The sequence below is a fragment of the Astyanax mexicanus genome, chromosome 3, assembly GCF_023375975.1.
Source record: "Astyanax mexicanus isolate ESR-SI-001 chromosome 3, AstMex3_surface, whole genome shotgun sequence".
Classification (NCBI taxonomy): Eukaryota; Metazoa; Chordata; class Actinopteri; order Characiformes; family Acestrorhamphidae; genus Astyanax; species Astyanax mexicanus.
Window position 1 is genome coordinate 63,482,158 of NC_064410.1, and position 14,568 is coordinate 63,496,725.

At 38.0% G+C, this 14,568-nt stretch overlaps 1 protein-coding gene and 1 long non-coding RNA gene across 3 annotated transcripts in view; one reads left to right on the forward strand and one right to left on the reverse strand.

The window, feature by feature from the left end:
• nedd9 (neural precursor cell expressed, developmentally down-regulated 9) overlaps positions 1 to 14,568 on the reverse strand; it is a 71,584-nt gene that overhangs the window by 54,700 nt on the left and 2,316 nt on the right. The window contains exon 1 of one of the 2 annotated variants that reach the window (XM_022665311.2): positions 11,570 to 11,815. The exons of the other annotated variant lie outside the window; for it this stretch is intronic. Within the exon in view, the coding sequence (XP_022521032.2) occupies positions 11,570 to 11,581 (12 nt within the window). The 5' untranslated portion in view covers positions 11,582 to 11,815. Of the gene's footprint in view, positions 1 to 11,569; positions 11,816 to 14,568 lie in introns of those variants that run through there. 2 annotated transcript variants of the gene reach the window in all.
• Positions 1 to 14,568, forward strand: part of LOC125799272 (uncharacterized) — a 45,701-nt gene that overhangs the window by 8,276 nt on the left and 22,857 nt on the right. The gene's annotated exons all lie outside the window — the stretch shown is intronic.

The following is a 14,568-nucleotide window of genomic DNA, read 5'->3' on the forward strand; positions in this document are numbered from 1 at the left end:
TTCTACTCATACATTTACCTCAGCATTGCTATTCTAATTGTACGTTTACTGCAGCAGAGCTATTCTAATCATGCAGTTACCTCAGCGACAATGTTCATTTTCCCCAAACTTACCACACAATTTATCAGTGGAGTTTTACCTCGCAAAGAATGTGTGTGTGTGTGTGTGTGTGTGTAGGTCTTTAGTGAATGGGGGGACTTGGTTGAGACCTGCTCTGTGAATAGCTCGTTTTCTCCCAGGGGATTGTGGGACGCCTGCAGAGAAGTGCTCTTTATGCTCAAACCCCAGACCCCCCCCCCCCCCCCCAATACACACACACACACACACACACACACACTGAGAAAAGATCCTGATCCTCAGTACTTCAGCAGGAATGTGGGGGTACTTTTAGCTTAGCATTAGCTTATCTACACACTCAAACTCAAACTCAAACTCAAATAACTCCATATACTCATCCTTATCAACCACACACACACCAAACACACACCAAACACACACACACACACACACCAAACACACACACACACACACACCAAACAACACACACACACACACCAAACAACACACACACACACACCAAACAACACACACACACACACCAAACAACACACACACACACACACCAAACACACACATACACACCAAACACACACACACACACCAAACACACACATACACACCAAACACACACACACACACACCAAACAACACACACACACACCAAACACACACACACACACCAAACACACACACACACACACACACCAAACACACACATACACACCAAACACACACACACACACCAAACACACACATACACACCAAACACACACACACACACACACCAAACAACACACACACACACCAAACACACACACACACACCAAACACACACACACACACACACACCAAACACACAAACACACACACACCAAACAACACACACACACACCAAACAACACACACACACACCAAACATACACACACACACACCAAACACACACACACACACCAAACATACACACACACACACCAAACACACACACACACACCAAACATACACACACACACACACCAAACACACACATACACACCAAACACACACACACACACACCAAACAACACACACACACACCAAACACACACACACACACACACACCAAACACACACACACACACCAAACACACACACACACACACACCAAACACACAAACACACACACACCAAACAACACACACACACACACACCAAACATACACACACACACACCAAACACACACACACACAAAACATACACACACACACACCAAACACACACACACACACCAAACACACACACACACACCAAACATACACACACACACACCAAACACACACACACACACACCAAACATACACACACACACACCAAACACACACACACACACCAAACACACACACACACACCAAACATACACACACACACACACACCAAACAACACACACACACACCAAACATACACACACACACACCAAACATACACACACACACACACACCAAACATACACACACACACACACACCAAACAACACACACACACACACCAAACAACACACACACACACCAAACATACACACACACACACCAAACATACACACACACACACACACCAAACAACACACACACACACACCAAACACACACACACACACACACCAAACAACACACACACACACCAAACATACACACACACACCAAACATACACACACACACACCAAACAACACACACACACCAAACAACACACACACACACACACACCAAACATACACACACACACACCAAACAACACACACACACACACCAAACAACACACACACACACACACCAAACAACACACACACACACACCAAACACACACACACACACACACACACACCAAACACACACACACACACACCAAACACACACACACACACACACCAAACACACACACACACACACACCAAACATACACACACACACACACACGCAGTTTGAATGTGGAAAGTACTGCTTAATGAACTGTATCACTAACAACGCTAATATGTGACTATGCTACCTGGGACAATGCTACTGGTAATAACCTGGGAAAATGCGAACTTGGGACAATGATAACCTGAGACAATACTAACCTGAGACAATACTAACCTGAGACAATGCTAACCTGAGACAATGCTAACCTGAGACAATGCTAACCTGAGACAATGATAACCTGAGACAATACTAACCTGAGACAATACTAACCTGAGACAATGCTAACCTGAGACAATGCTAACCTGAGACAATACTAACCTGAGACAATACTAACCTGAGACAATACTAACCTGAGACAATGCTAACCTGAGACAATGCTAACCTGAGACAATGCTAACCTGAGACAATGCTAACCTGAGACAATACTACAAGTGATTACCTGGGATAGTGCTAAAAACTAACTTTGAGCAATGCTAACCTGAGACAATGCTAACCTGGAATAATGCTATTGGCATTGGGATAGTGCAAAAAAGGATAATTTGGGACAATGCGAACAGTGATTAGCTGGGACAATGCTAACAGTAATAATGTGCTACCATGCTACCTCAGATCAATGATAAAAGTGAGTAAAAGTGAACCTGGGACAATACTAAGCGTGTTGAATGTTTTAATCTGTTTCATTTCGGTGCATCCCCTTTAGATAACTTTTTTTAGAGATATGTTTTTGCAGTAGTGTCAAATTATCGTAATATTGATTCCCACGTATTCCATCAATATGAGCACATTTCTTCACATAACCCCTTTTATTTATCCCAGACTTTCTCAGAACACATTCTGAAATATCGTCTCCCTCAGAGAGAGAGCGAGAGAGAGAGACAGACAGAGTGTATCCAGAACTTGGGTTCACCTAATCGCTCCTCATTGTGGTTGGGAAGCTATTTCTGCCGCGGTTACATAAGCTCTCTGATTGGCCGGGAGGGATGGAGTGTGTACATAAAGGCGGAGGCCTCATTCCCCTCAGCTGGAGGAAAAACGTACGATGTCAAAACCGTCTGAAACCGTCCTGCTTCATATAACCCTCAACCAATAAACCCTCGAATACTAATTACCCAATCTCTAAACACCATCAATCATCACCCTGCAGTGATTAAAGCAGCTTTACACATCATTTTACCTTTAAAATTACCTTTAAATACCACTTTTACAATAAAACTGCATCGCTAAAAGCAGCGTTACACAGCATTTACCTTTAAAATTACCTTTAAATACCACTTTTACAATAAAACTGCATCGCTAAAAGCAGCGTTACACAGCATTTACCTTTAAAATTACCCTTAAATACCACTTTTACAATAAAACTAGTGTTTAAAGCAGCATTATACCGCATTTTACCTTAAATTAAAAATGGACCTGTCCCAATTGTGTAATACACACTGTTAACAGCAGCATAGAAACCACTCAGCAAGAAGCTAGCAACACAATAGCAACTGCCTGGGATACCATAGCAACCACCTAAAAACCACTTAACAACAATGTATCAACCAACAGTGTTCAACTTCACTCACAGGATAACACCTCACAACTTCACAGCTGCATAGAAACCACTCTGCAAAAAGCTAGCAAAACAATATCAACTGCCTGGAATACCATCGCAACCACCTAACAACCACTTAATGTATCAACCAACAGTGTTCAAACTCACTCACAGGATAACACCTCACAACTTAACAGCTGCATAGAAACCACTCAGCAAAAAGCTAGCAACACAATAGCAACTGCCTGGGATACCATAGCAACCACCTAACAACCACTTAATGTATCAACCAACAGTGTTCAAACTCACTCACAGGATAACACCTCACAACTTAACAGCTGCATCAGCAAGAAGCTAGAAACACAATAGTAACTGCTTGGAATACCATAGCAGCCACCTAACAACCACTTAACATCAATGTATCAACCAACAGTGTTCATCCTCACTCAAAGGATAACACCTCAAAACTTAACAGCTGCATAGAAACAACTCAACAACCTAGCAACACAATATCAAGTGCTTGGGATACCATAGCAACCACCAACTTACACAGGTGTTTTTTTTTTTTGGCCACAATAACTGGCCTCTCTGTGGTGCTGCTCATAAGAGGCGTGGACCTGTTTTTCTCTGTAAAGCTGCTTTTTAACAACTTCTGTTGTAAAAAGCTCTATATAAATAAAACTTAATTGAATTGTTGAAAGTTTCCTTTAAAAAGTTATAATGATGAAACTGGCACTCATCAGCTGAGTGACCAGAGTGTTTTTAAAGGAGTAAAGGAGGCAGATGACTGAGTGACTCAGATCAGTAATAAGCTCTTCAAAGAGCTCTTACTCTCCTAACACCTCTAACTAACTACCTTCTACTACCAGATCAGGAGAATCTCTCACTATCTTTAATAAACTCCTGAAGACAGAGCTCTTCAAAGAGCACTTACTCTCCTAACACCTCTAACACACTAACTACTTCTAACCTCATCTCCTTCTCCCCCTCCTTCACTTCTCTATCCCATTATTTCCCTTCGACCTCCTTTAGGCCCTGTATAATTTTTTTTACCTTCTATTATTTCTGTACTTCACTATTGTAAGTTGCTTTGGACAAAAGCGTCTGCCAAATGTAATGTAATATAATGTAATGTAATATTTAACTCCTGCAGTAGAGAACAGTAAATACGGCTCATCTTTCAGCAGCTTCAGAGCAGCATGAGCCTGATTTTAACTGGGAACAGTGGTTAAACTGGGCAGCTGTCTGTGGTGGAACTGGAACCTCCAGCTCATCATGTTCAGGACTGGAGATGGGAATCTGTGTGTGAGATGATATGGGCAGCTGTCTCTCCTCACTGAGACGTAATGTGGAACATCTACATTAGTGCTGCACGATACTGGAAAAACTAAATTTACATTGCAAATGTTCTTTTTTCAAAGATATATATCGCGATATTAAACAATGAGTCAGCGCCAAGTTCTAAAACCCAGAGAAAAAGAGCAAAACAACCGTAATCAGCCCTTTAATCAGGCATTTAAACGGCTTTTTGAAAGGTAAATAAGTCGCGCTTCTCAGGCAGCAGCAGCCTGTCACTCACACAGACACAGAGACAGCGCTGTGTATCTACTACTTGTGTCAAGAATCAAAACATTGCAACATGACATATTTGATTTAATTGCATGTAAGCATATATATATATATATATATATATATAAAGAAACGAATGAGAAAGAGAGAGAGCATAAGGAAGTGACAGAATGTGAAAGAGGAAGACAGAGATAGAGAAAGAGATAATTAAAGAGAATGATAGAGAGAGAGAGAGAGAGAGAGAGACTAAGAAAGTGTTAAAGAGAGTGTAAGAAATAATGAGAGTGTGAGAACAAAAGAGTGAGTGTAAGAAAAAGAATGAAAGAGTGTGAGGGGGAAAAAAAAGAATGAGAGAGTGAGAAAGAATCAGAAAGAGTGAGATAGATAGATAGATAGATAGATAGATAGATAGATAGATAGATAGATAGATAGATAGATAGATAGATAGATAGATAGATAAAGAGTAAGAAAGAGTATATATAAATAAATAAAAGAATGAGAAAGCGTGAAAGAGAGAGTGTAAGAAATAATGAGTGTGAGATAGAACAAAAGAGTGAGTGTAAGAAAAAAGAATGAAAGAGAGTGAAAGAATGAAAGACAGAGAATTAGGGCTGGCCCGAATAGCGTTTTTTGAGCTCCGGATATTCGGCACTGATTCGAAGCGAATATTCGAATATTCGTTTTTAAAAAAAGAGGTAAAAAATAAAAAATAAAAAAAAAGCAAATCACGGCCCCTTTAATCCACTGAAAAATGTTCAATTTGCTCTGACCGACGAGACATATTCACCCCGGATTTTTGGTGTTTTTATCCCCCATATTTTTGTGTTTTCACCCCATATTTTTTCTGTGTTTTTAAGCCCAGATTTCTTTGTGTTTTCATCCCGGAATTTCTGCTGCCCCACACTATCCGCTGCGTAAGCAGGCTAGGAGGCTGCTGCACGGTTTCTCCGCTGCGCAAGCCAGCCCAGTAAATTGCTGTTTGTGTTTTCACACTTAGGCTATTTGCTTAAAAAAACAAACAAAAAAACGTTTGTTCAGGAAGTATTTTATATTCTTAAACATTGGTAATTATATTAGAGGACAATCATTGTAAACTGTACTTGGTCTATTTCGGTTAAAGGATTGTGCAGGGCATATTACTGATTTTGTATTTTTGCACTTGGGCTATAAGCTCAATATTAAATATTTCGTTTGTTTAGAAATTATTTTATATTTTTAAACCATGTTAAATTATATTAGAGTAGAGGAAAGTCATTGTTAATGACGTTATTGTACTTGGTCTATTTCGGTTTAAGCATTGTGCAGGGCATAGCCGTATTACTGATTTTGTATTTTTGCACTTGGGCTATAAGCTCAATATTAAATATTTCGTTTGCTTAGAAATTATTTTATATTTTTAAACCATTTTACATTATATTAGATAAGAGGAAATTCGTTCAGACATCATTTTTGTAGGCCAGGCTTTTGTAACCGATTTAGCCCCTACTGTTGCCACATTACCCCTTACGTTTTATTATATAAATCAGTTTCGAAGAGCCTGCATTTTTTTTTATCATGTATAATAGAGGTCTGCGCGAGACTGATTTTTAAACCCACTCTTCCACGCTCCCGCGTTTCTGTCTCGTTACCGCGCCGCAAAAAAATTGCTTCTTTTAATCCCGCGCCCGCCCGCCACATACACATTTCTGCCGCTCCCGCCCCACGTTCCTAATATAAATTAAATAAACTACTTTTAATGCTTCAAATTTACTCATATATTTATTAAAACAGCAGCGCTGAATAGTGCGGTCCCGTTCCTTACCCCAGTCCAAACACCATCGGTGTGTGCGTGTGTGTCGGTCCATCCTGCGCGTTGAGAGTTTTCTTTAGGTTTTTTTTTTTTTACAATTATTACAGTTTTCTTAACTATTTATTAATTTGCTCCCGCATCGTCTGGATTAAACTCCCGCTCCAGCCAATAACAGTTCAGTTCTGTCCCGCGCGCAAGATATTCTGACGGGACCCGCGAGAACAGAAGTGGTTAGAGTGAGGTGGAGCTCTGGAAAGGAGAAAAAAAACGAATATCCGAATACCAAAATTAAAAACCGAATACCTACTCAACGAACGAATATCCGAATACCCGAATATTCGGGTCCAGCCCTACAGAGAATGAAAGAGTGAGAAAATGAAAGAGTGTGAGGAAAAAAAGAAAGAGAGTGAGAAAGAATCAGAAAGAGTGTGTGAGAGTAAGAGAAAGAGATAATGAAAGTGAGTGAGAGAATGAGAGAGTGAAAAAGTGAGAGAGATACAGAGCAAGAGTTTGAGAGAAATAGAGAAAGGGAGAGAGAAAATAAGAGCGTGGGAGAGAGAGAAAGAAAGAGAAACAGAGAGAGAGAGAGAGAGAGAGAGAGTGAGAGAGAGAGTGAGCTGAAAGTGCATCTCCTGCCAGCTGCCCCACATTCCCCAGATAGTGTGAATCAGACAAAAGCATTCCACTGAGGAGCAGATGCAGATCCAGAGTAGGAAACAGAGCTTCCCCTCTTCCCCTAAACCCATACATCACCCACTACCCCTCCCAAACTACTTTTCTAAAAACCTTTTCTTTTCAAATTTGAGCTGAGGGTGAAGTCCTCTAAATCTAAACAGCTAAAATCAGGTATCATACTCTCTTTTTTGGGGCGGCCCTGAACCTGATGAGAGCCAGTTTCATCCTTATAATGTTTTTGATGGTCTTTGCAGTGACTGCCGTTTACTGCACACTGCATCAGAGACACACTGCCCCGCCCCTAAACCCATACATCACCCAGTGCCCCTAACAAACTACTCTTCTAAAAAAAAAACTCTTTTCAAATTTGAGCTGAGGGTGAAGTCCTCTAAATCTAAACAGCTAAAATCAGGTATCATACTCTCTTTTTTGGGGCGGCCCTGAACCTGATGAGAGCCAGTTTCATCCTTATAATGTTTTTGGTGGTCTTTGGGTGACTGCCGTTTACTGCACACTGCATCAGAGACACACTGCCCCGCCCCTAAACCCATACATCACCCGGTGCCCCTTACAAACTACTCTTCTAAAAAAAAAAAAAAAACTCTTCTAAAAACCTTAAGCATTTTTCAAATTTGAACTGAGGGTGGAGTCCTTTAAATCAAAAAAGCTAAAATCAGGTATCGTACTCCTTTTTTTGGGGAGGGTGGGGTCCTGATCCTGATGAGAGCCAGTTTCATCCATATAAATGTTAATCTACGCTGCAGAACAGTTAAATTACAGCAAATATTAAACAGTGTACCGAGTTCATTTGTTGAATTTGAACGATTAAGTGTTTTACTGTGGTTTTCACTATTATAACGCGCATTTATTCACAGCTAACACGCTGAATAAACAGGCAGGTAATGGTGAGCTGCTGGTGTAGAAGTGATCTGTGTGTGGAGGGCAGTAAATGAATGGTGTGCTGTGTTTTCTAGAGTGGCTCTGAGTAATACGATAGTGGGTAAAGTGTAAATCACATTATTTACTACCTGCTTCTCAACAATAGTGTTCACTGTCCACTCCCAGGCTTCTGATTACTCGGGGTAAATCACTGCTGTGGGGGGGGGGGGGTAGTTATACAGTAGTATTTACAGCTCTAATGACATTAGTGTTGTAATAAAAGAGGTTTTAAGGAGCCATTCTTCACCAGTGAAAGTGCAAATGATGCCATTAAGCCCTGCCAACCCATTCAAACAGCAGCATTTCCCAGGAAAAACTACTTACAAGAAAGAAAGCAGGAATATAAACCACATAAACTCCATATAAATACAAATGAATCACTTTACCTCACTACAAAACACCTAAAACAACTTTCACCTACAAATAAATCTATATTTCCACCTATTATTACCAATAATAAACAATAGTGGAATATTAGTGCAACCCAGCTAAAAACCAATGCATTTTCAGCCTTTATCTCTATACAACGGGTATACTCCCCATATAAACTATCATTAAATCTGTAAATTGGTTTCCATAATTAGAGCAACTCACCAAAACAATCTGTATTTTCACATTTTAGCTCTTTAATCGCATAAAAATACCCCAATATCACTTAAACAATTTCCACAGCCAATAATTAGTCCAACCCACCAATAAAGTCTGTGTATTTTCATATTTTAGCACTTAAATCTCATATAAATAATTAAATGTCACTTAAATGATGCAACTCAACATTTTAGATCTTTACACAAAGTCAGCTGGTATAAAAACATGTAATGCATAATTTCACCACTTAAAAATACAAACATTTCACTTTTATATCAGGAAACTGGTTTCCACAGCCAATAACATCAGTACAACTCACCATACAATCAGTGTATTATAGGTTTTAGCTCTTTAGAAGAAAAACGCAGGTATATAAACCATATACAATTTCATTAAACCACAAACATACCAAGTACTCACTTATAAAGCTAAATATAAGACAATAATATTAGTACAACTCATCATAAAATCAATGTATTATAGGTTTTAGCTCTTTGCAAGCAAAAAAAAGTGATTTAGGTAAATCACATAAACTACCAATACACTAAATAAAAATGCAAATATTTCACTTATACAGCTTCAAATTTGTTTTCACAGCCCAAAATATCAGTACAACCCAACAATAAACAATGTATTTGCAAGATTTCTCTTTATAGAGTATAATTGATATATATATATATATACACAGTATAACGTATCATTAAACCACATAAAAACACCCAGTATTCACTTCTAAAGCTGCTAATTGGTTTCCACAGACAATAATATCAATACAACTCACCAATCAATCAATGTATTATAGGTTTTAGCTCTAAATACCAAAGAACAGCAACATTAAACCTTATTATCTCTGTTCAAAAACCAACAAGGCCAGATTGAGATGGTTGACCAGTTGACCTTTTGGTCAGTATATGATATTATTTTAGTGTATTAGTTTGAGGGTTTAGCTGGTCTATTGGTCTGTTACCAACCTTGACCCAAGTTGGTTCCCCAACATGAGCAGAATTAATTGTAACATATACTATACAGCTCAAAAGCTGGTTTACCAGCTATCAAAAACCAGCAACAACCGACAAAAAATGGTCTTAAACTTGAAAATATTAGCAGGGCATTGGTACAATTCACAAAAATCTATGTATTTTCAAGTTTTAGCTCTTTTCACAAAGACAGTCCATGTGTATAGCATATGAACCATCACTACACAGCACAAAACACATTATTTACTTATTCTGCTTCAAACTGGTTTCAATAGCCAATACTATTAGTACAACCCAAAAAAAAAAAAAAACAATATAGTATAGGTTTTAGCTCTAATTATCAACGAACAACCTAATTAAACCACCAAAAACCAATGTATTAGCAGGTTTAAGCTCTTTACACAAAAACTGTTGGTATAAAAACCCTACAAACATTGAATATCATGTTTCCAGACAAAATATTTGTACAACCACCATTTAATCAATGTATTTTCAGGTTAGCTCTAAATACCAATGAATACCCTAATTAAACCATATTTTCTTCTGTTAAAAAAACACTTAGAGCATCTAAAAGCACAAACAACCAGCACAACCAACAATTAGTAGAATTCACCAAAAATATATATATTTGCAAGTTTTAGCTCTGTACACAAAAACAGCTGATAAGGAAACCATATAAACTATCATTACACTGCATAAAAATACACATATGTCATGTATAACTTACTGCTTTAAATTGGTTTGTACAGCCAATACTATTAGTACAATCCAACAAAAATCATTGTATTAAGTTTTAGCCTATAAATACCAATGAATAACCTAATAAAACCACCAAGTTTAAGCTTTTTCCACAAAGACTGTTGGTATAAAACCATAAAATCAATGTATTTTTGTTTTTTAGCTCTAAATACCAATGCATAACCTAATTGAATCATATAATATCTGATGAAAAAAACACATTGATCAACAAACACCAGCTTAGACCATCTGAAGCTACAAACAACCAGCAAAAAACACCAAAAACTGGTCTTAAACTAGAAAATTTTACCAGGACATGTTTTCCAACATTGGTACAATTCACCAAAAATATATGTTTTAGCTCTTTATACAAAGACAGTTGGTATATAAACCACACAAACAGTGGAAACCATGTGTGTAGTGACAATAAAATTAGTACAACCAGCAATAAAATCAATGTATTATAGATTTTATCTTGAAAAACCAATAAATTGACTAATTAAACCACAATATCTCTGTTGAAAAAACACTTAGACCATGTAAAAGCACAAACAACCGACAAACAAACAACAAAAACTGGGCTTAATCTTGTATATTTCAGCAGGACATGTTGTCCAACATTAGTAAAATCACCAAAAAAACACTGTATTTTGATTTTTAGCTCTAAACACCATAGCCAAGTCCAATAACACCACATGTACCCCCTCTACCTGGCCAGTAGTACAGGTGGTTCACCAGGTATCTCTCCGTAGAAAAGTCACTTACTTTGTACTTCATCCTGGCTACGTCACCGTCTGTCCTCCTGGCGCGAGACGGGTGAAAATATCCCTCAGAAACGTTTAAATAAATAAAACAACGCAAAAAGCTCGGACCCGAAATCCACGACGTTTAAACGACGTCTTTTTAAACGGCCATCGCGAGCGTAACGCCGTCAGTACGCTCAGAACGCGCCGTAACGCACCGACACGATACAATGTTTCCAACTCGGCCTCGCGCGCGCCCGCCTCACTGCCTTCTGAGCAGCACGCGCACGCTACGCCACGAACTGCTAGCCTCATTTGCATATCTCAGCGCCTATTGGTCGAGACAGGGAAAAGCCCAGTCCCCGGCGTGACATCACTCAGCCAATGAGAAAGCTCAGATTTGAATAACCAACTGGGGAAATTATGACATAAGGGGTTTTGAGTCACGAGCTAAATTTACCCCACTGCCTTTTACTCATTTACAGTAAACTCTGTAATCTATAATCTATCTATTTATCACAATATAACACTTCAGTTTCTGAATCAGTTTCTCTGATTTTGCTATTTATAGGTTTATGTTTGAGTAAAATGAACATTGTTGTTTTATTCTATAAACTACAGACAACATTTCTCCCAAATTCCAAATAAACATATTCTCATTTAGAGCATTTATTTACAGAAAATGAGAAATGACTGAAATAACAAAAAAGATGCAGAGCTTTCAGACCTCAAATAATGCAAAGAAAACAAGTTCATATTCATAAAGTTTTAAGAGTTCAGAAATAATCAATATTTGGTGGAATAATCCTGGTTTTAATTACAGTTTTTTTTCATGCATCTTGGCATCATGTTCTCCTCCACCAGTCTTACACACTGCTTTTGGATAACTTTATGCTGCTTTACTCCTGGTGCAAAAATTCACAAATGGTTTGTGACCTTCCATCTTCCTCTTGATTATATTTCAGAGGTTTTTAATTTGGTAAAATCAAAGAAACTCCTCATGTTTAAGTGCTCTTTTCTAGCGTTATATACAGTAGAAGTCAAAAGTTTGAGCACACCTTCAATTCACTGTTTTTTGTTTCATTATTTTAAAATGTTCTGCATTCTAGATTAATACTAAACTCATCCAAACTATGAAAAAAGTAGCTCCTCTTGTTTAGATTATCAGTTTTACACATCGAGAGTTAATTACTTGAATTTCTTGCCTCTTAATAAAGTGTTTGAGAGCATCAGTTAAAGTAAAGTAGTGAAGAGGTAGAGTTACAGGTATACAGTGAATAGTGAATATTTGAGTAATGTTCTATAATAATCCAGATTATGAGAAGCAACAACTACTCAACTAAGTAAAGAAAAAATACTTTGAGAAAAAATGAAGGTCAGTCAATCTAGAAAGAAGATTTTCAAGAACTTTGAAAGTATCCTCAAGTGCAGTCACCGCAAAGAGCATCAAAAACATTATAATGATGAAACTGGCACTCATCAGGACCAACCCCTTGAAAGAAAGAGCAAGAGTTTCTTCTGTTGTATGAGAAATTAAGTGGATAAATAACAGATATAAGTGCTTTTCTTAAGTGAGTTCCCTTCACTGCATTGTGTGAGTGGCAAAGCTCTTACTTTCACTATTAAACAATCCTGAGTTGTAGTGCTGTTTCTCTGCCATTTGCATGATTTTCCCAAATGTTCGAAATTGTTTTCCCATTCTGAAAGATGATGTTCTTCCACTGTTTAGTAATAGTGTGTTGGACATTTCTTAACCTGATCGATTGATTTTAGTAGTTTCAGCTACAATCTCTTTAGATGTTTTCTCTGATTTATTGATTTATGTCGCTTAGTTAAATCCAGGTGGTGACCTTTTTTTTGGCCGGGCAGGTTATATGATTTCTGTGTAGTCAGAAATCCTATAAATATGATAAGGCCATCAAAAACAATGGAATGATGAAACTGGCTCTCATCAGGACCGCTCCTGGAAAGGACGAGCAACAGTTTCTTCTGTTCTATAAAAACTAGCTAACTGGATGAATAAGACACATTTTTAAAGATGCTAAAACAGCTTTAGTTTGATAGAGAAAGTTAAGATTGGACTCTGGAGCAATTGAAGGAGATCATTAGCCTCACTGATAACCCTGTAGGAATGTAACAGTATTAGACGTTATCCTGACATAAATTTTTTGCCATCTGACATCCAACATTCAACCTAAAATTATCATCTATTGACAATGGTGAACAGCACAGAAAAGTGGTTCTCTTAAGGCAACGCAGCTGTTTTGTCACTTTAATTCCTTCAGTTCTCTTCACTACATTGTGTGTGAGTGGTAAAGCTCTTACTTTCACTATTAAACAACGTATCTGTAAGTTCTGGTGCTGTTGTACAATTTCACCAAACATTTAAGTGATCCCCGATCTCAATCATTCAGGATTTTTTTTTTTCCATTCTGAAATTGGATGTTTAATAATGAAACCTGATCTATTTTAGTATTTCAGCTACAATCTCTTCAGATGTTTTCTCTGCATTATCGATGCATGGCGATAGTTTGATGCTTCTAAAACAGATGAACAGAATCTTTTTCAGAGTCTTTCCACCTGGCTGTTTAACTATTTGAGAAGCTACTCCCTGCATCAGTTAGGGTCTTGTAAATATGTTAAATATTAAACCTTTTTAAACACCAAAAGACACAGTATTGTAATAATAACCGCACTACATGTCTTTAGTTGAATGGTATAGAAATATATGCGGTTTCCTGTGGCTTCAGCCGCCGGAAGATGATTAAGCAAACAGATCAGCAGTGCTGGAGGAAGTGCAGGAACAGCAGGTGTGTGGAAATGTGGTGCAGAGTGACGAAAGTACCTTTCAGTATCTCAGCTTCCTTACACAGAAGAAGTGTAATACATATATATATTCCACTAACACTATTGCTCTGATACTAGGTGGCGCTATTAAAACAAATAGGAATATCCAGAGTGATTAAAGCTTAGGAGATGTTTTGAGCTGGCAGTATTTGTGAAAAAATGAATTAAATGTCA